This window comes from Apus apus, chromosome 1 (genome assembly GCF_020740795.1).
Source record: "Apus apus isolate bApuApu2 chromosome 1, bApuApu2.pri.cur, whole genome shotgun sequence".
NCBI classification, from domain to species: Eukaryota; Metazoa; Chordata; class Aves; order Apodiformes; family Apodidae; genus Apus; species Apus apus.
This window is the reverse complement of record NC_067282.1, coordinates 119,593,513-119,621,370: the sequence shown is the minus strand read 5'-3', so window position 1 is coordinate 119,621,370 and position 27,858 is coordinate 119,593,513. Positions and strand designations below refer to the sequence as shown.

At 40.6% G+C, this 27,858-nt stretch overlaps 1 protein-coding gene across 3 annotated transcripts in view; it reads right to left on the bottom strand.

Moving 5' to 3' along the window:
* The window catches only part of DHRSX (dehydrogenase/reductase X-linked), a 173,700-nt gene that overhangs the window by 130,817 nt on the left and 15,025 nt on the right, over window positions 1-27,858 (bottom strand). For all 3 annotated transcript variants that reach the window (XM_051633899.1, XM_051633909.1, XM_051633890.1), the window contains exon 2: window positions 5,911-6,018. In XM_051633899.1, the coding sequence (XP_051489859.1) occupies window positions 5,911-6,018 (108 nt within the window). The remainder of the gene's footprint in view (window positions 1-5,910; window positions 6,019-27,858) is intronic.

Here is a 27,858-nt window from a genome sequence, read left to right as displayed (position 1 = left end):
TTGATTCATAGTGCAGGGAGTCCAGCTTGAATATGAGAAACTAATGTGAGTTAAAACGATGACAGAAATCTTTTGGTCTTCTGCAGGGTTTACAGAGGTTACATTGAAGTGCTGAGTGTGATGATGGAACTATATTTATGCCAAAACTGCATGGCTCAAATAAGTCCCTTGAATATATATATATATATATATATATATATATGTATATAATGAAACTGTTTCTTTCAGAATGTGAGCTTGTCTTAGAAAATTGTGACACTGAGACACTCAGACACTACAGATTAATTACACTGTCCTGAACCTGGTATTTTATATCAAGCAGCATGCGTATAACATTGTCAAGCTGAAAATCTTTTGAATTTCACTCACTGTTCACAGACAGGATTATCAAAGCTTCTATATTAGATATTGTCATGCTTTTATTTCAGCTTTCTTTTATTAATGTACTGAGAAAGAAAAAAAAATAAAAAGGAAAAATCAAACCCAAGCTCTCCTTTTTAAGTAAAAAAATTTAGCATCCACTCATGGATCCCTCTTAAAGCCCAGTGATGAAGGATGAAAGGGATATGAAGAGTTTATGCTTTAATCTCTTTAAATTCAGACACAAGCTGTGGCCAATGCTGTGAACCAGAACCAAACCTGGTCATAAAAATGACTGGGTTGTCTTAAATTTCAATATCTTTATTGCCAAGATCATCTTTACTTATAAGTTCACACAAACCCCCATCTTTGATATCAGCTAATGGTCAATAAGCACCAAGAACTGGATGCCATTTCTCTCCTCTCTCTGAAAATGAAAATGTAAGCTTATTTGTCAAGTACTAAATTGTGAAAAGTGTCTAAGCTTTTCCCAGGCTGAGGCTGTGGTCAGGGTGAGCACCATCTGCAGATGGTGCAGTAAGGAGACCATCACAGGGAGAAAGAACTCTTGTGCATCAGTCCTGGGACTGGAAAGGAAGAAGCTGTAATGACACTGTGCAACTACTTGCTGAAAATGCTGGGTCAGCACATTGCCTTTTCATGTGGTGACCATTCATGTTCCACAAGGTAACATACTTTCTACTGATTTGTTTTCCAAATTCCACTAGTAGAGTGGATGTCAAATGGAGCCAAAATCACATCCATCATGGATGATGAATCATCTTTACACTAGACATGCAGGTTTGACTCATTTGCCCACTGCAGGGATATCATTCTTTATTGCTAAGTATTCCCATTACTTACTTCCTGAAATAGGAAAGCAGCATTCAGTGAATGCACAAGATATTGACTCTGAGCTAGACATGAGTGTTCCTTGCAAGCCAAAATTCAGCTAAAATTGACACTTTTTTCACATAAATTCACACCTATATACAAACATAGGGTGAAAACATTTCTAGAGTAGAAGGCTTGCAAACACTTTCTGTCTTATTTGAGGCTCAAATCTTTGCTTGTATGGCCTGAAGCTGAATGTGCTAATGCATGCCAATGTGCCAGCAGGTATTTCAAGCATATTCTGGCCACTCGGGACCAACAGTTAGCAAAGAGGATGGAACGTCATTGCATTTAATGTGCTTTTGAGACTGTTTTAATCTTGCAGCTGGAACAAAGCCTGAAACTACCTATTCGACTGATAGGGCTTCTCTGCTCTGAAGAATTTCACAGGCAAAGAAGATGGCTGTGACTCACTGGGCACAGCGTTTAGGTCAGTGTCTGCCTGAAAGAACTGAATCAGTTTAAAATCTTACTCATCAAATGCTTCCTATAATTTATTTCATTAATTTACATTTGTAGAGATTCATAATGCAAATATTAAGGTTGGTACAAAGGAAGAGTGAATGGAAATGTGTATATCTGTAAGCACCAGAGGAAACAGGAGAGCAGAGAGTTCGAAGAATGTTTCTTGACAAAAATGAAGCACATGCTTCCAGGACACCATTCCTGTGTTATGTCAAGGCCAGAGCACAGAGGACTTGACAGCAGATGACCATGCAGTCTGATACCAGGCAGATAACACCAAGGTCGTGGCATATCACCATTACTTTTCTTTTAGCCCACCAAGAAAATAGGTTATTGACATAGTCTATACAACCCAGACAAGGAAAAATGTTTTAAGAGCTAAAAATGTTTTAAGAGCTGATGACTCCTGAAGGATATAAAAGCTCTGTTCATAAACTAGCCTGGCATTTCTGATCAAGAAGAACCAAAGGGGCAGGATAAGGACTTCGTGGACTCAGTAGCAGGTATACCTTTTCCCATGCTGTACACAAGTGATGCTCACCAGACCACATCTGGGTGCTTGTGAGAGGATGGGGGTGTGTGTGTGAGTTAATGAGATGTATGAGGAGGTGACTGTGAGTTGAAAAAAATCAGCTTATTTAGAGGTTTTAAGAGGAGGGCCACAAAGATGATCAGAGAGCTGAAGCACCTCTCCTATGAAGACAGGCTGAGAGAGTTGGAGCTGTTCAGCCTGGAGAAGAGAAAGCTCCAGGGAGATCTTATAGCAGCCTTCCAGTAGCTGAAGGCACCTATAGGAAAGCTGGAGAGCAACTTTTTACAAGGGCACGGAGTGATAGGACAAGGGGTAAAGGCTTTAAGCTGGAAGAGGGGAGATTTATGTTAGATATTATGAAGAAATTCTTTAGTGTGAGGATGATGAGAACTGGAACATGCTGCTCAAGTAAGCTGTGGAAGCCCCATCACTGGAAGTGTTCAAGACCAGGTTGGATGGGGCTCTGAGCAACCTGGTCTAGTGGGAGGTGTTCCTGCCCATGCAGGGGGCTGGAACTAGGTGATCTGTAAGGTCCCTTCCTCACACTGAATTTTGTTACACAAAATACCCTAAATATTAAATAGTATAAAATAAATCTTTAAAAATTAGCAATGTTCTATGCTTCCATGACCCTGTGCAAAGAGAAGAAAACCGGCCTTTTGGTTTTCCCACTCAGAACATTTTTACAGTCCATGTTAAATATGAAAAGAGACTTCTCTAGTGAAATATTAATACTGGCATCAATAGCTACATCTAGCTGCATTAGATACATCTAGCTATATACAGCAGCATCTGTTCACATTTTTGTAGATGCTTGTTTTGACATATCTATTAAAACATGTATGAGTAAGTGGTATTCCACATTACACCTATACAACTGAAGGGCAATTCCATTAGTGTCACTGACTGCACTAGACTAAAACTACATGGCTACTATGCTCTTGTATATGGTTTGCTGTGGTTTTTGATTACTGTTGGGTTTGTTTAAAGGATTTGTATACAAAATCTTAGAGAGAGCACATTCTATACAAGAGCTAAAAAAATGGCATCACCAGCTTGTTGGTGTGTTATGAAATATCAGCCTTCAGAGATCTTATGGTGTTAAAGTCACAGTGTTTTAGGTAAAAATCTAGCTAAAGAAAAACGAAGGGAGCAAAATGTATCATTTTAAACATATGACTATTCATGGTGTTACTGTGAGGGACTGGCCTGAAGGGCCTATTGTAGGAAATGGTGTTGAAATACCATTGTAAGCCCTCAAATACAACTTGGTTGGCACTCAAAAAAGGAATGCCTTTGTATAGAGATAACAGTGGAAAAGAGGAGAGGGCGGAGGTCCCTTCCAGTTGCTCAATCGTGATATGTCTCAACCACTCTTACTCATTGTTGCAAAATGATTGTTTCAGAGAAACAGGCCTATAAAAGGAGAAGCTGTGATGGTGGGCTTCAGGAGCTTCACCAACACCAGCCCTCCCCTGTTGGCTGGACCAATGCAGGACCGGTGATTTTCTGTTACCCATCTCTAATTTTTCTTCTCCTTTTCTCTCTGTCTCTCTCTTTTCATTCCTAAAATCATTAAGTAAAGCAAGGCCTACCACGATTTTTCCCAGGTTGCACAGCTTGAACATATATATCTCATTAATATCTCATTAGTTTTGTAATAAAAATATCAGCCTTTATGACAACACAGCCTGCACATATACAACAATTGAGGCATCAGTCTTTACGAGTTATTCCTTTTATAGTTTTAATGAAAGCTAATGTTCAAATATGGACTCTGAGTGTCATTTCACCTTAATCCAACTGAGGGGATTTACGAATCAGGGTTACCTTCCACCTCTACCCGGGAGGTGTGACGTAACAGTTGCATACTGATTTAGTATATATATCTGTCCATATATATATAATATAGAAAGTTAGGGTGTTTTTTTTTAAAAAAAAAAAAAGAAAAGAAAAGAACTCTCACCAACATTGTCTGTAGTAGAGTGAAGAAATTGTCCATTTAGGACATTTTTGGAGTTTCTACCACAATTCACTTATCCTAACTTCAGATGTCTCAGTCTAACATGGTCACCTTATGTGGCATTCAGGATGTATAGTGCTTGTCTCAAACAATCCAAGAGATAAGTGACGGACTAAAGAGATGTCTCAGCAACTCACCCAACCTTTTGTTTCCCCTCCTGCGATGATGTGTACCTGAGAACTGGGGAGCTTAGTGTGGGACATGCTGAGCTTGGAGACAAAGGAGTTCCCCAGCTGACGCTGGGAGCAGAATATCCAGTGATAACCAGGCCTTGATATCTCATGAAAACCATTGAGTTAGCAGGACAAGACAAAGAGTGCCAGTCTCAAGCCACTTCCTAGGACCGAACCTCCACTGCAACAAACTAATCCTGTGGTGCCAGTTGTCTCAACCTCCTCTTTTGCGATGGCTGATCTCATCAATTAGCCAAACAAAGACTATCTGCAGGGCAGAAGATAGAAGGATTTTCTCACTTATTCAGGGAGAAAAGTGGGGGTGCAGTGGGCAAGCACTGTATAAAAATCTGGGACACTATGGGTGCAGGGAAGCACTTCCCCACCAGGAACCACTTCCCCACCGATGACATCGCTGGACTGTGGTGGTAACTATGCTCTTACTTGCTGCCCTCTGTATCTCTGCTTTCTCCTTTCTTTCCTGTCTCTGTTTTCCTCCCTGTCCTATCCACTCTAGGGACTTTGCTGTGTTACTCTAATAAAAGTTTGTTGTGCGTGTGACATCTGACCTTGTTTGCATCTCAATTTCACCATTTGGGATCACCTTTAAACTTCTTCTCAGGTCCTGCAGGACAACAAAGGGAGCAGCTGCCATGCGGCTTATCCCAGGAGAGGGAAGGCAGAATCCAGCCACACCAGCCTCCCACTGGGTGAGGAGGGTTAGAAAGCAAGGGAGTTGTGCCCCATCTCTTGTAAGACCGCACACCAGCCCCGGTGCCTCTTCGTGCACCCGATGTTGTGTTATCTTTGTTTTGTCCTGGCAAGATCGTAAAAAATTGCCACGTATCCGAATACCGGATCGTGACACCTTATAAACTCTTTATTATTAATGGAGAGAAATACGCATCTCCAAGAAGGTGAGTTGTTCAGCCCATCTCAGACTGTCACAACTGAACCACTCAGAGTATTTATTTCTTTGCCTTGCTTACAAAGGCCACCTACAGTGACAAACTGCGAAATAAATGTGCAGTTGTTGCATAGGTGAAGTTACAAGGCTTCTGTTGCACTTATAACATGGATCGTCCTCCACTACACATTGGAATGTTCCTTCAAGGTTTTCATTAGTTTTGTTCTTAATGAACATGTGCACCCCAAACATTGCATCATAGTCCATCCTCAGCAACAATATAATATCTTCAATACCCATACTTTAAAGTATTTTGCATGACTTTACTGTTTATTTCTTATATAACTCTTCAAGTTTTGCATTAAAAAATCCCATCCACTTTTCTTTAGGATCTTGCAAAGCAAAACATAAACCAAATCTTCATTTATGCTAAATGCTAGCAAACCCCTCTCTTACCTTCCCCAGCTATATCTTTACTGATCCTCGGAAAAAAATACTCCTTAAAAGAAATTAAAAATACTTTCTAAAACAAAAAAAAGGAAAATAATGACTTTACCTATTACAACGTGCATGCCAAGTCGTGCCAAATGCTTCACAGTTTGGTAACCAATTCCTCTATCACCTCCAGTCACTATAGCGACCTTTCCATTTTGTGTAGGGAAAACTATACAAAGAAAAAGAAATAATGTGAGGTTAGTTCATAATAGTAACACAATTAAGAAGTTAAGATGTATTTTAAAGAGGCATAACACTTAACAGACCACTCAATCTGGGCTAGTAAGCAATCTCAGAAGCAACTCTGAGATTCCAGTTCTGAATGGAAATAAAAACTACTGAGCATCTCTAATTATTTACTGCACAGGACTGAAGTTGACCATGCAAAAACCAAACAACTTCAGAAAGTTTCTCATTTCTATTTGCATGCATTTTGTCATCCCACAGTAATCTGCCCTTCAAAATTTTCACCTTAACTTTGTTACAGAGCAAGGTGACAGGTGATAGAAGTCAGCTCAGGGATGGTTTACTTCATGCCTACAGGGAAAAAATCTAATTGGCAGCATGACATCCTGCAAGCTTCCTGAACAACAAAGGACAGGTGTCTACCAGTAACACAGGGAAGCAGCAAGTTGCTCAAAGATGACGCATCTAAAGGGCAGGAGCTGGTCAACCCAAATTACCTGCATAACCGTGCACTCCCTTGTTGGAAACCCCAGGGTTCTGGCTCCCAAAGAAAGAACAAGCAATTTTTTGCATGAAAAAACCCCACCTGCTTTTCCCACCCACCCCAGCCCCTCCTGCAGAAACCAGCATCCCTGATGCCCTCAGCCAGCCCCACAACACCTCTGTCCCCACAAGCGATTCTTAACCCAGGGCAACACACTGCCCAGCAGGCAGGACACACACCCCGAAACTGCACTGCCAGGGGCTGCTCAGACCCACAGTCCATGCCTCCTGAGTCCCCAGGCAGTTCTTCCACTGCCCCAGTGAGTCAAAAAGTGGCTGGGATAGTCCCAGCACGGCAGCCACCATCCTGACTGCCAGCTCCGACACCAGCTGCAGGGTACCCAGCACTTCCCTCCAAGATGAAGGGAGCCCTCCTGCCAAGGGGGAGCAAAGGTAGTTTAGTTTAACTGCTTGGGGGAGGCATGGATTAGGTCAAATATCAAACAGGATTTTTTGATGAGGTGGCAAAACTTTCACATGAAGCACCATGTGGTCTTCAGGTATCCAAGGTGAATTTCTGTTTGCTTTTTAGAAGAGGCTAGGTATTTGTACAGGGAAAATGGCACTGAATATTTTGGTTTGCTGCGGTGCAGTGTCTGTAGGCAATGTTATAGATAAGAAATGTTAAAAAGATGACAACTTTCATCTATCAAAGGACTTTCTATTTTGATTCTAGGTTTTTAGGGGATTGCTTTGTTGTACAACACAAGCTCATATTCTATATGGTTATGAAGCACAAAACTAGTGCTAATAAAAGCAGCTTTCTTCCCAGAAACTTCAAAAATTACTCAGATTTTATGTTTTTTGGAATACATTGGTTCTTCCCAGCTTGATTCAAGATGAATTTCTGTTCTCTTCAGGTAACAACATGATTCTTTCCATCCATGCAAAGTGAGAATTTTTTGCAAGTTTTTCAAAGTGGATTCCTATTACACTGATATCCATGCATGTAGGTGTCCTAATAAATATAATTCAAGCTAAATAAAACTTCGTTGAGAGCTCTCCTAAAGAGCTGCACTTTAGTTACAAGCAGTTCTGCAATTTCCACCAAAAATATTGCTTAAAAGAATCTCTAAGTAAAAAGTCCACATTTCTTTTCAATAGTTAAGCCTAGAAATTAAAGCTAGACCTGACATTAAATACTTGGGTAAATTATGCACTCTGGGTAGTATTTTTTAATTGTATAGTACTTTACTAGACTTAGCCATTTTAGACTATGTTTTCCTGATCTCTGCCAGTGAAACAGAAAAAAAAATAAATTAAAAAAAAAAAATTGCACTTTTTGAAAACACAGACAGGAAATAAAGATTTTATAGAGAAAGAAAAAACAAATGCTCTTAGTGTGAAACAAGTTGTTTTCACCTCTATGTTAACGGCCCTTGTGCCTCAGCATGAATGGATATGCCTGAAATTTGGTGAGGACATATAATCTCAAGTTCTATCAGCCATGGAGTGAAAAATCACTGCCTGAATGATTTGTGTTAGTAAAAAGGGTGACGAGTATGTGCCCATGGTTCAACATTTTAGACCACATGGAAACACAAACACATTGCCTTGTACCAAGGGCATGCTAAGAGGAGACACGTCTCTTAACCAGGAAGAGGGTAACAGTCTTTGCAAGAAGGCAGACAAATATGAAACAAATGGCTTTTTTAGCTTGTGTTAGCTCAAATGTTCAAGACTCTGAAAAATGAACTCTGGCAAAGCAAATGCCTCTTGGGTCAGTCAAGTTCATGCTGCAAGAGCCATTCTGAGGCCTCTCCGGAGGAGCTGAACAGCTTTAATAGATACACGTGTGAATTTTGCATGTGGCAACTGCATATGTACTTGTAAAGAAAATGCCATCTAGAAGGCAAAAAAAAGCAAGCTGAAATCCACTAAGTACTTTTAAAGTTTAGTTAATGCAATCAAAATCTAAATTGAAAATTCTGCTGACGTGTGATTCAGCTGGTTGCAAAAATGCGAGGTTTGCTTCCTTCCCGTTCTCCCTCCTTGCTTATCTTTCATCCCGTTTCACCCGTGCATTTGCATTTCCCTTTTTGTTTATTTCACTATAGCTGACATTTTTGTGCAAAATTAATTCAATGAATGGAAGAAAAGGAGAAGAAGTCTGGACAGGGTAATGGGCAATTACATGAAGGAAAAAAGTGAAGTTAGAAGAGCAAAGTGAAAGCAGGTATCACTGCAATGAAATGGTACTCTCAACAGAGGGCAATGAAAGAAAACGTCCATTCCTATCCCATCCTGCAAATAAAAAGGACATTTTTTGGTCTCAACGGCTACTCAAGTCAGGTACATTATCAAACTGCAATGAAGAGCATTGCTGACAGACAGACTGCATGGCAGAGATGCATTCACTGAGATCCTATATTACAGAGAACTTTAAAACAGGCCTGTTTGCAGCAGCTAGCTCTGAGGACCTAAGCAAGCACCCAGGGAGGGAGAAATGAGGGCTGCAGACACAGGGATAAATGGCCAGTATCTGCTTTATTTACAACAGGTACAGTATACAGCTTCCACAGAGCGTGGTTTTGAATAAACACAACACTGCATGTCACAGCTCAGTATATTGGCTCACTTGATCCACTTGATCCAAAATAGGAAAGAAAAAGAGAAAAACTGAAGCACATATTGGGTTGGGAGGGAATAAAAATAAATACTCCCCTAAATTAACTCTTAAGATTTTTATTAATCTTACATTAATTCTAATTTGCAGAAGAGGTGTACAGTTTCTTTCAAGAGAGATACCTTAATGTAAAATTAATCTCCATGCAAATGAGACACTGCTAGTTCTGACATCAATAAAAGTGGTCAAGCTCAAGCCCAGGCTGTATGAGTAAGCCAGCGGCAACTGCAGCGAAAGGCAGTTATCGGTGCACTGTTCCCACCAGAACTCCACTGTCTCGTAGAGTTTGCAAAACACCCACCTTCTCAGTGTAAAACCACCAGGAAACCCAACAAACTTTCAAAGCAGACCTGGGCTCAGCCTGGTTTTCCAGCCAATACTCATTTATTTTGTTCAAGAGGCTGCACTCAGCACGGCCAGAGGCTAAGATTCCCCCAGGCAGAAGGCAGTGGAGACCCACCAGCTTTGCCTCCTTGGGGAGGTTCCCTCAGGCGCTTCTTGCACCTCATTTAAACCACCCCAGCTCACTCTCTGCCTCTGCTCCTGGTAAGTAGGTAGATACTGATCTCAATTACAGAGGCATAATGCCAGGGATCTCACCGTGGGACATGAGAACTGTACAGCCCTGGTGCTAATGAAATCCCCTGACCAAGCAGGAGCTGTTTAATTTCCCTTTGTGTTGGAAGAAACCATGCTGCCATCCCTAAGTGCTGCTTTATCACGCCAAAGTCTGAGTGAGGCTTCTCCCAGGCTGCAGGCTGTGCCTCCATCCCAACGTACTTTGAAGACATAAGCCTGTCTATTTTGCAAGTGAATTAAGCTAAAGCAGAAAAATAAGGTAGATTTATTCTGCAATAAATATATCTAGATATGAAACTATTTTTAAATAATTATTGTCTTTTAAAATAAATTCCTCCTTCGTCTGAAATCACTTGTATGTACACAGACATCCTCACACACAGTCTAAACTGCACAGCAATTCTGTTATTTTTAAGAATATTAATTTTCAAAGGACTCTTAAATATGTGAATATGTGCCTGCAACTCCCAAGACCACACAGAAATAAAACAGACTGCAGACCCATATCAATGACCATTTTCATATCAATGACCAGCTCTTGCCTGTAAAATCTCAGCTCTGGGTAAGGGTGAAGGTAACTGAAGTACCCAAATCAAAACAGAGGAACTAAACTGTCTTCTTTGTAGAAACGTACTATGTGAACACAGACAATGCTAACCTCAGAAGAAGAGCTCCCTTTAAGAGTTGCTTGCTCTGGTGTTCTGTAATCTTTTCACAAACACAGCATGTTTAAGGGAACAAAAAAAAAAAAAAACACAACAAAAAAAAACAAACAAAAAAGAAGTATTCAAAGTTTATTAAAAGCAAATTGTTTCAGATTTTTACAAAGTTCTATCTCCTACCCTATTAATCCAGCATCTGTATTGTGGAAGATTATCAGTCATGTGGACATTAAAATATAGTATCTTTCTATTAATCTCTTCATTAAATCCTCATTTTTAAGACACTGAAGGCCAAAGGCAGAATTTAGCTTGTCTAAATCAGTCTCCAGCCTTTATCAGGCAAGAAAGATGAGCAGTGCTGAAGGCATCTGTAGAGTTGGTCAGAGGCCACCCCAGAAGCACCATGCTGGGACATGGCTGCACATCCTGAAATGAGCACTTGGCAGAGGGATTTCAGTGGCATTTGTGCTAAAGAGACCCCCAGACACAAGTCCTAACAGTTATTTTTTCCCCTTCCTCCTTAACTGAATAATTTACATGCAAATATTATGCCTGTAGGTAATTGGCAGAACCACAGATGGGGGGGGGGGAAGGAAAAAAAGAAAAGAAGCCACAATGAATATTTAGTTTGATGACAGAATAACAAGTGCCAAGTTTGGAGTTGTTCCTGTATAGCAACCCCAAGTGAGTGAGGAAAAGAGGGCACACTGTAATTGTCAGTCCTCATGTAATGCCACAGGACACAGCACAATCAGGTTTTTCTAGTTGGCTAAAGAATTCATATACTCTGTCTACTACCAAATTATTAAGCAGCTTTTCCTATTCCAAAATACTCTGACTCTTTTCCCTCTGTTTACACTGTGGCAGTGCTGAGATTATAGCCATTAAGCTCCCTTTCAAAGCAGATGTAGAAAAATAATTCCTTTGCTACTCCAAGAGGCAATGGGTAGACTGCTGGGGAATCCATGCAGCTTTCAGCAAGAGCCTTTTGTTTCAGCCTTACAGTTACTTCTCCATAAACTTCTGTCTTGGCAGAAAACAAATAAATGGGGTCCAGACTCATAAAGTCATTCCAGCACTATCCTATCAGAAGACAGTTTCATATACTCAAGCCCTGAGGAATAAACCAGACAATGTTTTTTTTCTTGTATGACACCAGCTTTCACCAGCAGAAAAGTTGTGGGTCCTAAGCTTGTCCTAAGCCTGTGCAGATGATCTTTCAAATGCAAATGGTCTTCCCAAATTTGCACACCAACATCTTTTATGCCTCTGCTGCTTCCTATCCCTTTCCTAAGGAACATCAATATGCAATCAAGATTGAAGCCTTTTAAGACTGCATACCAGGTAGGTGGCAACCAGCCTGACTAGTCCTTTTGTGCAAAGGTATCCTGCTGGCTTCAGCAGTTGCAAGCCATCAGACCTTCCACTCATGAACAACTGTCTTGCACACATGCAGATCCACTGGCACACGACCAACACATCCAATATACCTCAAATTAGTGGATGTATTTTTTTGCCCAATGGTCATTTCTTTGCCCAGGAAGAGCATCTGTATCCAAGCACAACTAGAATTTTGCCACAGCTAGGTGACAAGCCTCCTATCTTTTGTCTTCATTTCTGCAGAGGAAGTAAATTCAGGAATCATGAGGAAACAGAGGTACTGGAGACAGGTTGGCCCTGGAGTTACTCATGGGAAGGGAAAGGTGTTGAAGAACCAGAACAGCAGGAGAAACCAAGGCATGGAAATGTGTCCCTTACCCTAAAAATGCATAGTATCTCAAGGTGCTATTAATGGAACAGCAGCAGCCAGATGGCTGTAAGAATTCCAGCAGCCAGAGGTAAACCTAATTTAAGAAGCAAAAACCCTGACATCCACAAGACCAGGTTTCTCATTTAATCATTGCACAAGGCACACATGGGTCCTAAAACACTGTGTGCCAACAAACTAACACAAAATAATTCACACTTGCCGATGCTGCAAACTCATAGAAGCTTCATCCTTTGTATTTCAGGCTGGGATATCTGACACGGCAACACACGTGAGGCCCATGCCCCATGAAGAGGACATTTCCACAATCCAGCAGAGTTCACACACACATACACACACGGCAGTGGGCAGCCCCTGGACCATCAGCAGCAATCTGCCTGGGCTGCCTGTACACCTGGGAACCTAACCAGTGCTGTAACCCAGGTCAGGATGCCAGGAATCCAGCAAACCTGGACAAATGGCCGAAATGTAGCAAGGCAGCAAATGTCACAAAAGCAGGAGAGTCAGCAGCTATGGCAACTTGAAAAGCAGTGTGTGCACCCAGCTACGGAGCTAATGAGTATCTTTATCTCTTCCCGACCCCATCAACACAGGAACAAGTGATATCTCTTCAGAGTTAGCAGAAAACATCTGCTGAGCCAGACTAGTGATTTTTTTTTAACTGTCAATGAAAACAATTTAAAAAAAGAAAACAAGACAAAAACCCAAATGTAATCCTGCTGTAAGTTTTTAGTATTTGTTTAGCTTTTGACAAGCATGTCAGCTTGCTTATAGGGACAAAGTGATAATATTTGCAGGCAAGATGACAAATCCTTCACAGAAGCCAGAGATACAAGTTCCCAAAATCAATTCCAGAACTCATCCCCAGATAACTCATTTAACACATGGGAAAGCTGAACTACAAAGGATTAATAAACAGAATAGCTCCTCCTCCTTTTTACTTGTCTTCTCATGTATCCACTGGGAGCCTTGGGAGGCATTAGATAGCAAAAAGTATTACTGAATACAATTTCACACGACTGGAGCACCAGTATTCGCAGCAGGACTAAACTATAGTAGAAGAAATCCATAGATTATAAAAGATGCAAGATAAACTGGTGCAGTAGTAAGAACAAAAGTCATGATGCTAGCATTACAGTACTGAAAGTCGTATTTTTTTACTAAAGAAAAATAAGATACTGTAAATAAGGCAACCTTTCAGAGCAACAGTTTTTGGCACTCAAAAGTCCAAGTCCTGTGATAAGAGATCTCTCTAGCAACATTGGAAGGGGAGTGTAAAGCTGCACTAAAAATTTCATTTGCCTGGCACACCTATCTGCATTTCTTCTAGTGATTCTTGGAAAGACAGGATAAATGCAGATAAAGTGAGAAGTGTGTATGGAAGGAGAAGAAAAAGGGAGTATTAGACTCTCAAAGACAGAGAAAGAAGTTTTTTTGGTCAATAAGTGATAATTTTTGAGTGTTTCAACCCCCTTTCTCCCTCTCTTCACCCTCTCCCCTCCTTCCAAGTATTTAGCTGAAAGAGACACATCTCTAAGCAATTTCATACACCTGAATCATAAATCTCTGCATGATGGTATTGTCCTTAAGGCAAAAAAAGGTCCAGTGAGGAGACCTGCACAGACAGTTTGGCCTCCTGCTATGTATGGGAACAAATGAACCACGGTTTGGTGGGGGGAAGATGGTGTAAGTCAAGGCACCGTAACCACAGACTGCTAGAAAGGTAAGCTTTGACTACTGCCAAAGTCATCCAGAAAATATTTCCTCTGCACTTGCACATGTATTTTCAGTGCCTTCTTTTCTAGAGCATATGACCAGAGTGTTTGCAAGTGTTTGCAAAGTCCTGCTTGGTATGAGAGCCAAGGGAAGATGCATTTTCACGTGTCTTCCAACTGCAGCCTGAGTGCTTTTAGTTTATTTGTCAAATAGGATCCTCAATAATTTTGATCCTGGACTTTGTGATGCTGCTTGACTTGGCAGAAGGGCTGCACAGAGGAAAAGATAATTGCAGTTTTCAAAAACAATCTAGATGGTAATTTTCCAAACTGATTTATGCTGTCTTTGCTCTGACTGTGAAGTACCTCTTCCCTCAATAAACCCTACATTGACGGCACCAAAAAAAGCTGAATGTTGCTCCCTCGAGAAAGAAGAGGCTGAGAATGGAGAAAACTAAAGAAGATGGTTAATCTGGGAAGTTTTCTTGCCATTTCTGAATTGAGTTTCACTAAGAAAATAGTAAAAAGGATGCATTAAAAAACTATTTGATAAAGAACATCTCTGAGCTTTTTACAATACAAGTTCAGGCTTATTATGACAGAGAGATATCAGGAAATTTGATCCCAAAAAATACGGAGCTGCCCTAAGGTAAAAGAAAGCCAAAGTAGAAGGGAGGGTGCAGTTCCCGACTCTTAAATCTCACTTCTGGCCATGTTTGCCGTTCTCAGGTACTTTGTTCCTTTAGCCAAAACTCATCTAAAGATAAGAGATTTGAATCTAATTTTTACAAGTGCCAAATAGATAGATTGAGCACACCATTATACAAATCAGACAGTTGGGAAATACCACCACGCGCTATTAAAATCTGCTAAAAATTCATCAGGAATCCAGGTTTGCCCACAATCTGCTCTGGGAGTAAAGTTCCTAACCAAATGTGTAGGAATAGGAGGGCACTTAATCCCTGGGATGGCACGGAGGCGGGAAAGCGAAAGAAGTAAGAGGTGGAAAAGTTGCCTTAGACCTACAAGTACAAATTGGATTAGAGAAATTACAACTCTGCAAGTTCCAAAGAGGCATCAAGCAACTTCTGCCATCACACACTCATCTTTATGTTAAACAACCTTGCTATTCTGGGCTTGAGACAGTTTTTTGCAGGAGAAATTCTGATCTCTAGGAACATGTATATTTCAGATAAAGGCTGATACTACATACTGACAAACTTGTGCGAGAATATTTGGCACCAGACTACCCACTGGTGTTACATCACCCATGGCATATTTTGCTCCTCTCTGCAATCATTTTGTCTTGGGGACGGATGCCAAGTGGGGACTTGGATGAGGTCGTGAAATGACGCCATTTCTTGGAAGATAAGAGAGGGCTTTCCTGCCATACAGCCAGATAGAAGAGGTGTGTGGGACACTCCTGGGCTCTGACAGGAGCCGTGGCTGAAGGACGCAGTGTGAATTCGGCTCAGCCGAGGCCATCGATTCATTACCAGCCCCAGCCAGTTTAAAAGGCATTTTGCAAAAATCTAATGCAGAGCTTTGGGAAATAAGGGCAAGAGGGTTGTTGCACTCATGCAAAGAATTCCCAACGATTCCTTACAATATACTGGATGGCCACACCCTGCATGTGAAAGACTAATGGATTTGTTAAAAACACTAGGAAAAGAAACTCAACGCTAGCTCCAAGAAGAAAGTACCCATCCCTACATATGCATATATTTAAAAGATCCATTTACCCATATCATTTCTTACATGGGAAAATACTATCACAAGAATAGAAAAGGACATATTTCCATGTGCCATGTATTCTCTGCCCTGCTTATCTTTCATTCCTTTTATATATTTACCTATTAAATCTTACTCTTCGGCTTTCTTCTCATTCACTCCAGTCACACTGAAGATAGGGAAGTTATATACAGGTGTATCTTCAAATCAAGAAAAAGCATCTGGTTATCTTTTGAACAGATTTACTGATACTTACTCCCATACTCCCTCCCTCTGGGCAAAAATAACTGTGTAGTACCTCGGGCAATGTCATTTTATGTAAAACTTACCAATGCTCTTCAAGTCATGTCATCTTGTAATTATGTTTTTTTCCTGTTATGAAGTAAGAGATGAAAAAGAGGAGCTCATCCCAGAAGATTTAAATAGGGTAATGGAAATAGCTCTGCATAGTCTAGTACTTGCAGAATAACTTTTCCCATCCTGCAAAAGTTAGAAACATTAGAAATATATTTTTTCATTCTATATCGGGAACCAAAGACTGTCCAGGCTCCAAGCTTTTACAAACAGCTAACAAGTAGATGCAGCTCCATCTCAGAATGGTTAACATCCCTCGAGGTGTAAGAAACTATTTCAACTCCTTGCTCTCAGTCATACACCAAGCATAAAAAAGGCTTCCCAGCGTAACTCCCAATCTAACAATGGAAAGTTTCAGTTTTACCAAGCATTTGCCATTTAAAGACATTTTTCTGTCCTGCAGAAGTCCCCAGTAAGTGTACTGTATTTCCATAACATGCTGAGAAATTCAATGATCAATTTGTAAGAAGCTATTAATAGAAAAGAAAATCTAACTAATGGCAGAATATGTCTTCAGAAAAGACCGCGTCCCAGCTACCTCAAAAAACTTGACAAACAGCTATCTGTGTTATATGTGGCACAGAATTCCTAAGATTTTTAACATTTAACGTCTGACTGTGAAGAATTTAGGTTATACTTTTGACCTAAAAACCAGGGTGATGACAGTGAATTTGAAATGCTACAGAAAAGAGTCGGCAAAGAATGACACGTCGGTTACTGCATTACAAACTGAGTAAATGTCACAACCAGTTGAAATGCAGAAACCTCATTTCAGAAGGCTGTAAATGCTGGGCTGGTTGTTTGACTACAAAGAGACCTCAGGGGGGAAAAACCAACCAAACAAAAAAACCAACTCAACAACAAACAGCTGCTGGTCTTTATTTAATCCCAAATAATGTAGAAATCAACCTCAGTAGGCAAGACCCCACACCCTGCACGGAAAAAAAAGAAAGGTTCTGTCATAAACCTTCATGTCTCGAGAGTATTTACAGTACCCAAAGCTCAGAAAATGCTGAAACTCAGATATTCATCACCACTTTCACAGGCAGAAACTGAAGTGAGTGATCTCCTTACTTACAGTCAAACTGGAAAGACTAACCTACTTACTTATAGTCCAACTGAAAATCCAAACCAAAAGCAAAATACTGCTACCTGCTTTTTTAGCATTTCACCACAGGAATTAAAAAGCCAAAAGAAAACAATTTATACTTTGCTCTGTGATCTATATTTTTCAAAAGACAAAATATTTTCTTTTTAATTTTCAAGGCAGTATTGACATCATATTCCTAGAGACTAGAAGTCATTGTATCACAACCCCCAATATCATCTTTATAGCTTCTGCTTGTACTGCTTGTAAATTCCAACCCTCTTATTTTGACCACACACTATTAAAAGATTGAATTAATCATTCTATCACTTCTTGCTCAGAGCACAGATGGAGAGATACAGTTGGGCAACTGGTACATTGGAAAACTTGATTCTTTAAATATTCCCTTAATATATTAGTTTCTGAGGGAGAGGTGGGGGGAGGGGGGCGGCGGGGGAAAAGTTGGCAAGATCACTAAGAGTAGTTTAAACTGCAACTCCTGTCTTCCCAGAGAAAGAGAGTGTAATTTCCATATCCCAATCAAGCTTAAGATCATCCAGCTGAAGGTCACATTCCTGTCTGCCTCTTGCAGCTAACAAAATGCTCTGCTGTCACTTAAACAGTCACCCTTTGCTTCCTGTGGCTTCAGCGTGACAGTACTTCCATCAAATGTAAATAAGTAAGCAGAAGTCACAAGTTGATATACAGAACTTAGAAGGTAATTGAAAGTTTCTGGAGTACTTCACTTCAGAAAACCGTGCAATCACTTGTGAACTGAAGTGCTTGTTATCTTATACAAAGCTCCAGTAATTAGAATCAGGAAGACAGGTACACGGTGATTAGGGATTATTGGAAAAAATCTAGTCAACAGGAAGTGTAGCATATAAACCAATCAGTACTTAAAGCTACCCTGAAATACCTGCAATTAATTAAAATACAAAATGTTAAAAAGCACATCTCCACATTATTAAAATCTTCAGAAGTGACTAATGATCAGAAGCCATTGCAGCTTTGACATTTATGTCAGGTAATCCTCAGTTGCTACTAGCTTAAGAAAAAAAGATGAAAAATAGGCTCAACATCCCTTCCCTCTCTGCTCTGCTTACACATCCTTCAAACCAGCTCCTGGCTAATAATACATTTATTTCCTTGGCTAGCTGGCACCTGGTGAAGAGGACAGACAGTCACAAAGGCTGTCTGCAGATCATCATTTACATGGGTGCCTATCTGCCTCTCAGTGTAGACACCCAAAGCAGTGTGTCCACAAGGAAAGCAAGGCTCACTCTGCTTGTATGGGACAAGAGCGTGTTGATGGAGGCAGCCACCGTTGGGGCTGTGCAGCCCCGCCAAGAGCTGCCCTGCGTGGGGTGATGCCCGAGATTGATGCCCCAGGTGCCCAGAGCTCCAAGTTGCTCATCCCTCCACTGCCCCATGTCACCTCCCAGGGCCTCCACCCAGCCTCCAGAAGCACAAACTCATGGTGGAAGATAGCTTTGTGGATTTTTTAATTTTATTTTGTTTTAATAAGAGAGCTCTTATTTTAGATGGGAGTTTTCCTGAAGCCCCCAGAGCCTCTGAATGGAGCTGTTCTGTGTACACAAAACTACTTAAAAATCATCTCTAACTTGGAATGAGAAAGTACAAAGGGCATGCACATGTTTTGTCTTCAAGACAGCTACAAGATTTGTTTTCCAAAGACGGAATTTTATTCATTTTCTCTTCTTTGATAACAGGAGCAGGTCAGGGGTTTCAAATGGAGTATGAAAGTCTGAGTGCAGAAAGGTCTCGATTGTACTATATATCATTTCCTAATTCTCTCTCACAACAGTCCCTTTCTAGGAAAAGATTTATTTTTTTTTTCAGACTGCTTTTCTGTAACACATGCTGAATTGATCTCATATTCACACTTGTTCTTTCAATTCTCATCTTTCTGCTTCCACATAAAACATGCACCAAGGTTGTCACAAGGAAAGTAGCTGCTTTGCAATATAGACAGCTAATTGTTTTGAGATATTTTTATTTTCAAATTAGATATTTTTATTCCTCAGTGAAAAACTTTTTTGTGAATAAAATCTTATAGGCCATTGATCTAATGCAGATTTACAGGACTGAAGGAATGAGTTAACTTAAAAGAGCAGCTCTGTATGCTCTGTAATTGCTCTTCATCAAAACTGTCAAAGATTTTTAATATGCAGAGTTACCACACAGATGAAAAGATTTTGAAGCACGTTCTCTATATATGAGGCCATCATTCCACAATGTCATTATCTGCTATTAATATTTCAATTAGAGAGTATCACATGATCTTCTGAAGAAATGCAACTGCTCATAAAACAAATCCCATTATTGATAATGCTCCAGGGTATGACACAAACGGCCTATTTTTATTCCTACATTTAATTACCTCCTATAAATAGCTTTCAAAATTTTGAAGGTAAAGGCTCATTTCATACTGAAATAAATGTCTTTGTTGACTGACCCCTCCCAACCAACCTGCTTCCAAGAAAGGAGGCAAAGGCTGCAGAGACCACACCAGCCCTTCTTCATGGCCAGGCTATGACCTTCCTTCCCAGAGATCTTACCTCAGCAGCAACTCTAACAGGTGGATATGTCCCAGGTTCCTTGTTTTTTTGAGAAAAAAGACCCTTTGTTTATTATGACAGCTTTTATAGTCCCATTTTCGTCACACCAAGCTGATAATAAGTTTCCACTGCATCTGATACACCAGGAGGCACTTTGCAAAGGACAGACATTGCCAAGCTGACGATGGCAGGTTCCTATCTACAGCACTCATATTACACTTCACATTAAACAGCCAAAAGTTACACCTACATTTAATTTCTGTTTGATGCTAAATAATTAAGATAATTTGAATTAAGCTTTTTTTTTTTTTTTTTTTTTTTTTTGACAAGCATAAAGGAATTTAGCAATTTACACATATCAAGGGGGGGAGAAGAGCTTAAAGAATAAAAGCCAAAGAGCTTGCACTGGCTTGTTCAGCAGCTTTCTGCTGTTTCCAGTATTTTGCTCTCTAGGGCTTTTTCCACGAACACACAAGGCCCGCATTTCAAACACACTCCTTACACTGTGTGCTGACTTCTTGATGGTTTGAAAGATGTGACCCTAAAATGCAGTTGTTATTCCATATTCCAGCTTTAAGTCCCTCGCTTGAACAGCCAGACTTCTCTTGGTCCACTTGGTCCTCCAGCAGGGCTTTGCCACCAGTTAGGCTCTCTCTCAGAAAACAAAGAGGTGATATAGAAGATATAAGGTGCACAGCACCCTACTGGGAGACCAAAATGAGCTCCTCCCAACTCTGCAGGCAGAATCAGCAGCTAGTAAAGTCCTTACATCAGCATTTACTTTATTGCAATTGAAGATCTGCAACTTTCCATACAGAAATTGCAGCAGTGCCAAGGGTTGCACCACCTTCATTTTGGCCAAAGTACCAACTGCCTCCCAAGACATGCTAGGATATTTGGCCAACTTGGCTGTGTCCTAATGATGCACAATAAAAGCTGGCACTCTGCTCCAGGCACAGTTACTAGCATTCCCTATTTTGTCTGGGCAAATAGAAAAACATTTTTTTACTGAAAAAGCTGTTCTCATGCATGTGTTGCCCTGCTAATGGATATGGTACCTTTCCAAAGAGTGCTTTGCCCAGCACAGCAGCACACTAGCATGGCCAGCCCCATTCAGGTTCAGCCTGGAGAAGACAAGCCTCTGGGTAAAAAAGCAGCAGCTGCAGCCAAACCTGAGGCAGACAGGGGCAATGTCAATATGAAGAGGGACACAGAGCACAACTCACCAGGATCACATCACCTACATTCCCATGACGGCAGTGACATTTCTGAGGGAGCATAAGCATTTTGCCCGTTCTGTGTGTCCCTGCTCCTTTGGTTACTGCACGTCAGGGACCAGCAAGAAGGAGAGGTCTCAGCATCTCCCCTTCCCAACCACAGTCGACCAAGCCAGGGTATCCCATTGCAAACCCATTTTGACACAGCCCCCATTGCGTTTGCAAGCAACAGGTCACACCCGCAGAGACGCTGCTGGCAAAATAGTCACCATGGTGACTCCTATCACTCCCAGACTCTGTCCTCATCTCCGCAGCCCTCAGCAAAACCATGTGTCAGCTGTCGGCCAGACTGTAATTGTAAAGATTACTTTATCCTGTAGACCAGAGGGTAGCAGCTTGGAAGAATATGAATGCCAAAAACTGGACCACATGGCTGAATAACTACCATTTTCTGTATCCATGTGTGAGTATGAATACACTGTTCTTTTAAGAAAGTAAAAGAATACTTTAAAAACTGGATTAGAAGACTGGAAAAAACCCGATGTGCCTCACTTTAATATTTTATGACTTTTTAATAATTAAACTTTGAGGAAAAAATATTTTTAATCACTTTAAAAATGGAAGTAGAAGAGACAGATAAAAGATGCTACACTTAATAGCAAAAATACCAATAAAGTTCACTAAATTAGTGCATGAACAAGACTATCTGCCACTGTAGTCTAACCCTAATGGCCATGCTGAAGCTGAAATCCAGGCTGCAACATTGCCCACCTTTTTTGTTGCTTTACACTTTTTCCCTTCAAATATCCCTCTCCTTGCTGCAGTGCTGGATGGCTACACTTAATGACTTCAAATGATCAGCTGCAAAAATGAACCCATGAGAAACTACAGAAACAATAAAGTTATGTGCCTACAACCAAGTGCAAAGAACTCTGCTAGTGTCTACCAAGCACTACTGATGGCAGTGTACGCAGCTTTCGAAACTTGCTTCTGACTCAAGTTAGTTGCTCCTTAAATATCTGTACCATATAATTAGGAAGTACAGCATTATCGAGAGAACATGGATTTTGCATTTCTTGACCTTTTTATGACTAATTTCTAGCAGACTATTTATGTAAAAACCATACGCCATGCAACGCAGTGACTCCAGTTATGAATGCACAAGTAAGACTGGCATATAGGTGGTGGCATTAATTAGCATGAAAGCACTCCAACAGGCAGATTAGATGATATCTGTATTCACACAGGATAGTTTTATTCATTAACAAGATGTTATTTTGGAAAAATACGTCCAAGAAGCCCTTGTATATCTGCTGTAAGCAGCACTTCATAGCACTAATGTTTCATTTCCAGTTATTCACATTATATCCAATTGCCAAAAAGCCAGCACTTACTGCTCTGCAGGCTCTCTCTTAACTGGGGTACATTCAGTAAAAAAAATTACAAGCTCATCTCATGACTGTGTCAGTCCTGGTTCACTGAAAGTGTAATGCCAGTAATGCTTTGTTTAGAAAGTCATTTTCATGCTGTGTAATACGTACACTGTTGCATCTTTTATAAGCTATTTGCAGTGATATCACTGAACTTTTTTCAAAGAAAAAGATCTGATGCCAGTTCACCTGTAATTTGCTCAGCCAAGACAGGTTGGCATGTTTGTTTAAAAACTGTTACACAGAATTCTCTGTTCCTTTTTAAAATAGAACCTTTCTAGGGCAGAAAGACTCTTCTAGGTTGGCTTTGTAAGTATCAGTTGTTCCAGTACAAATTGCTAACACACAGCATCACCCATCTCCTGCTGAAGCACACCATGCCCCAGCAGACAGAGGTGGCAATCAAACCCTTGCCTGCAGCATAGTGGATTAAAAAACTTAATCCCAAATTCATTGAACACTCATAAGGCTCATTAACTTCAATCCCTGGTTTGTGCATGTGAGGAGCACCGGCATGAGATGTGAGGTCAAGAGGTGACTGAGCTTTGCTTTCATCTGGCGTGACTTGGTTTTCTCACGCTGGTGAAGCGAACGTCACAGAGGGTAACTCAGCGTAGAGCTTGCAGCAGATGAGTGCTTCCTCATAGAGTTGGAAGGTGTTTGGTTATATCACCACGTTACCAATATGTCAACAAGAAAGAAAATAAAAAAGGTTTTAACTGTTCCCTCCATTTCCTTCTTCAGAAACAAGTTTAGTGCATGTTTTAGGTCCAACTTTCCTTTTGTTTTTTTCCCCTCTTCAGGCTAATTTTAAAAATTGAGCAATGTTAGCAGTCATGGTTAGACATTCCCTCAGACAGCAAAATGTCCATGTCTCAGAAAGCATACTCTGGCAGAAAACAGTCACATTACAAAAAACAAAGTGTATCAGAGCCAAGCACTCTTAGTCAGCCTTACACAACTCAGAGGGTGTTTTGGGTAGGATGGACAATGTAGTTTGCTTGCCCAATGGATTTTCCATGAAGCATCAAACCTCTCCTAGCAGAGCACAAACATGCTAAAGGAAAGAAAATATCTTAATTTTATTACAAAACTATGGCAGTTCCTTTTTTCTTAAAAGAAACCCTGACATGAAGTAAAGCTTCACTGCTTTTTTGGTTATTTGCTTTAGGAATAGTAGTTGTCAACTTTTTTTTTTTTTTTCCTGCTGGTGATGACCCTGTTTAAACCTTGCTATATTCTACCCCATTTGCAGCATTAGTGCAATAACTCATACACTATGATAAAGGCACAAACCCAAAATCACTGTGTCTATAATGACATCTATAATTTAGAAATTGCAAGGATAGGAAGCTTGAAACTGGCAGGCTACAGTTTCTGAAAATACCAAGGGGGGGCTGTCTCTGTGTATATATAATTATGGTATTTCTGCTTCATAACTGCCAAAATCTTGAATTCTGCCCTGTCTGCAAGGCAGAACCACATGATTTTAGTGACACAGAGTGCATAAGACTCAATTTGTTCAAGGCACTGAAACCTTTACAGTAACTGAGAATCAAGAATTACACGCCCTTGTAGCTTCAACACTACTCCAGCACTGAACTAGGAAGGTCCAGGTACAGCATCTGCGGTGGAACAGTACCTACATGGTCTAAGCAAACTGACATATTACAACTCTACTACAAAAATATATCTAAAAATAACATCACGGGGTCCATGTCTAATTCCTCCTGCCTTCTGTCCTTGCAAAACTTTAGGAGGCTGCTTCAGCACTCACAACTAAACCAAGTAAGATTTCTGGTTGTGCATTGTGTCCCATGCAGGCAGCCTGATGGTGGAGTCCACACAAGGTCCTGTGTCACAAAAGATCTGCACCCACCCAACTGCCCCAGCAGTAAAGCTTTACGTTCCTCAGCTGCATTTCTACAACCTCTGGTGCCTTCAACTGAAGTGTGACTGAGTGCCAGTGGGTTAAACAACTCTTTTTATGACATAAAGGAACAATGACACTTAATAGCTCATTTTCTTGAGTTGCAGCATCTCTAGCGCCTAGAGTTTGCTCCAACACCTAAAGGAGCAGAACCTCCTTCAAACAGCCCCAAAAACACAGAGACACTGACTGACTGCAGAAGTTCCTCAGTGCACAACCAGCTAGCGCTCAGGTTGAAGTACCACATTTATCACCACAGCACTGATCTGACTGCAAAGGCTGTGTATTCTTTGCAAGACACCAACTGCCCATCTTTAGAACCAAATGCCCCATTGTCACAAACACAATCCATTGGTGCTTCACCTGCATGAGCACTACGCACACAGCCAGCCTTCCACCTGTAACATTAGACTTCTATTTGCCTTCTTTGCCTTGGTTTATTTACATTAACAAGGAGCAGAAGTTCCTGTTCATCATGGAAGAAAAGCCCAAGCAATATAAATACTCATTCACATCTGGGGGAAAATATTTCTTTTACTTGACCTAGGACCTCAAGTGTTTGAGTAACTCACTTTAGACAGAATGATCCTATGGATATGAAAATTTTAAACACACTTGAGGGGACAATACAGAGAAAACGAAAACTTGTGGTTTGTATCTAAAAAATCAGCCCATCTCAAGAAAACCATGATTTAAAATATATTTAAAGAGATACACTTACGATGTCAGCATTTCTAGTGGTTCTCAAGGTAGAGCATGTAAAATGGATCCCTTTTAGTGATTAAATGCCTAAATCTGTATTTAAATGCCTAAACTAAGGAGCTAGTGCAGAGGGCCTGAAGGCTCCTTTTCAGGCCACATCTTGCACCTTTTTAATCTTAGCCTAAAAATAAATATAAAATGAACTAATAATTTCGTGGACTTGGTGTTTGCAAACTTACCACCCTGAAGTTGTTACAATCTGCACAATCCTCTTGCAAGGGCAGCCAACCAGCCTATGGAAGGAGCAGAAGAAGGGGAAAGGGCTGGCCCACCCCCTTCCTTCAGACATGTGCAGACCAGAAAGTAGCTCCAGCAACACCTAAACACAGGGAAAACACTCCAAAGGAATCAGTCTTCCTTCTGCAAAGCACAACAACTTTCCTAAACAGCCTAGAGGCAGGGCAGAAGCGCAGCCAGCAGACTGATGTTCCAGACTGAGCTGAACACCTCACTGCATGAAGTTCACCAGTCCTTGCACGGGACAACCCACTTTAGACATTTGTGGATCCTATCTGGGTAAAAAAGAAATTTTAGCTTCCATCAGCTCTAATATGCACTGCCAAAAAAGGCAGAAAAAGCATATGCAATGCTGTTAACAACTGAGAAATAGTTAATTTTATCATCTGTAGATTTATCTCCAAAAAGAACTGTGAAATCTTTGCGAACATCAGCTAAAGTAATGAAGGGGAGGTGGGGTGGAGCAAGCAGGGCATTAACAAGGTTGTGGGTCTGTTCGCAAGACTATAAAAGAAATAGATCATGTGAGCACTTTTAAGTTCACCTGGGGATTGAATCATACTTTCAGATGCAACACACAGAAGGCTGCTCTCTTCTCACTTGATTTCTCTGACCAGGCAAGCAGAACTCTCCTAGCAGCAATGCCAGCCTCACATTTGCAGCACTATGGGTAAATACCATTCTCAACCTACTGCTCATGCAAACCAGGAGCGAATCACATACAGCACACGTGAACTTACGCCTGCTCTCACCACATCCTGAAAGCATGCAGGTAACATCCTCCTGTTCTTACACTTGGAACAGAAGAGCCACACAGCAACTACCAACAGTAAAAAACAGCACTAATGTACACACTACCTGCATAGAAAATAAAACAGGACTTAAAATTAGGGACAAGAAACAATACATACCACATACAGAAGGCTCCACTCACCCACAAGACCAGCTCTTTGTCACCACGGCACTCACTCCCTTGGGACCTGTCAGTGGCAAGTTCTTGGATCGCATGTGAGTGTATGTCTGTGGTAGATCAGAGAGGCTGTGTCATTTCAGCTTGGGCTTCCCATGCTAGAGGACAGGATACAGTAATAGCTCATCTGTCCCTTCTTCTTCACCATCTTAATACTGCAAACTCCTCCCTGGCCATTTGGGAGCACCAGGGTTGCGGCTGACAGAGCTCACAACCGGCAGCACAGAAACACCAAGTGTGCAAAGCACACGTTTTACACAGTTCTGAAACGTCAGATTACAGGAGGGTTAGTCAATTTGTATTTTTAAATGCCATCAAGATTTCAGTCGGGACTCGCTCACTCTTGTTACAACTTCAGCACTTTTCCTAGATGGACCCACTTATTTGTTCTCACCAGCGAAGCAATTGAGTTTTGCAGATTTAATGGCTATTAATTTATTTCTATTAATATAAATCCTGCTGTGTGCTCAAGAAAGTTAAATTAGGGGCCAAACCCCTGGGTGCATCCCGAAGCACAAACCCACAGCAAACTGGATTATCACCCAGAAAACAGAACTGTGTGCTGCTTGCAAAAGCACTTCATTTTTCTCTCTGTCACGCACACATTGGAAAAGCATGCTTCAGAAAATGAAGGTTTCCCTCAGAGCACAGTATTCATGACATGGGACGGGATGTTTCCGGCACAAGCTTTCCTGATGCTGACTCTACACCTTCCTTGTTATGAGACTAAATTTCTACCACTGTAAACCTCACTGAAGACTCAAGAGACAAAAAAGCGTATTTCAAAAAAAAAAAAGAATTAAACCCTTGCAGTGTCTATAACGACAGGGCGATTGATACACAGGGACACAGAATGCCTAAAATTTAAAAGCAAAACAGAATCTGTTGGAGAAATAAATAATTAATTTTTCATTCCTGACTAAAAGTATATGGGGAAAATTATATATTCAGAATTCATATGTAATGAAAAAAATACTTTGTTTTTTTAAATAACCTTATTCTGCGTTGCTTGGGGCATCACTGTTGGACATAACATCATGCACATGCAGCTATAGTCATGAGGAATTAACTCTCTACTGATATATCGAGATAAATTAATATACTATAATAAACATGTAGAGATGCATTTTAATTAGTCTTCTATCTAAAATCACTAAAATGAAGACAACATTTCTTACCTAATTTATTTTGAATAAAAATATCCCCTCTTGTCTTTGATGTACTTAATAACAGGACTACCTGACAGCTTCTGATAGCTGAATATACGTGCACCTCTGGCCAAGGTATTTGTAAACAGTAAAACCACTGTAAATGTTACCCCCAAAATATCAAATAGGAACTGCAGCTTTAGCCTCTATATAAAAATCTTTATTCAAATGCCACACAACATTCTTTTCTATGTCAGCATTAAATACAGACGTATATGAATAGTCACAAAAATTCCCAGGCACATCTTCAGTGTAGAGAGCAAACTAGTATCATTTTAAGACATTTACCTTAAAAACCCAACCAACCAGAGCAGCACACACCCCATTTCACACAGTAATGACTGATATTGCTCATTGTGTCTTTCAGCACATTTTCCTAGCTCTGTTCAGCCAGATTTCCCAGCATCTTATGTAAGCAATTT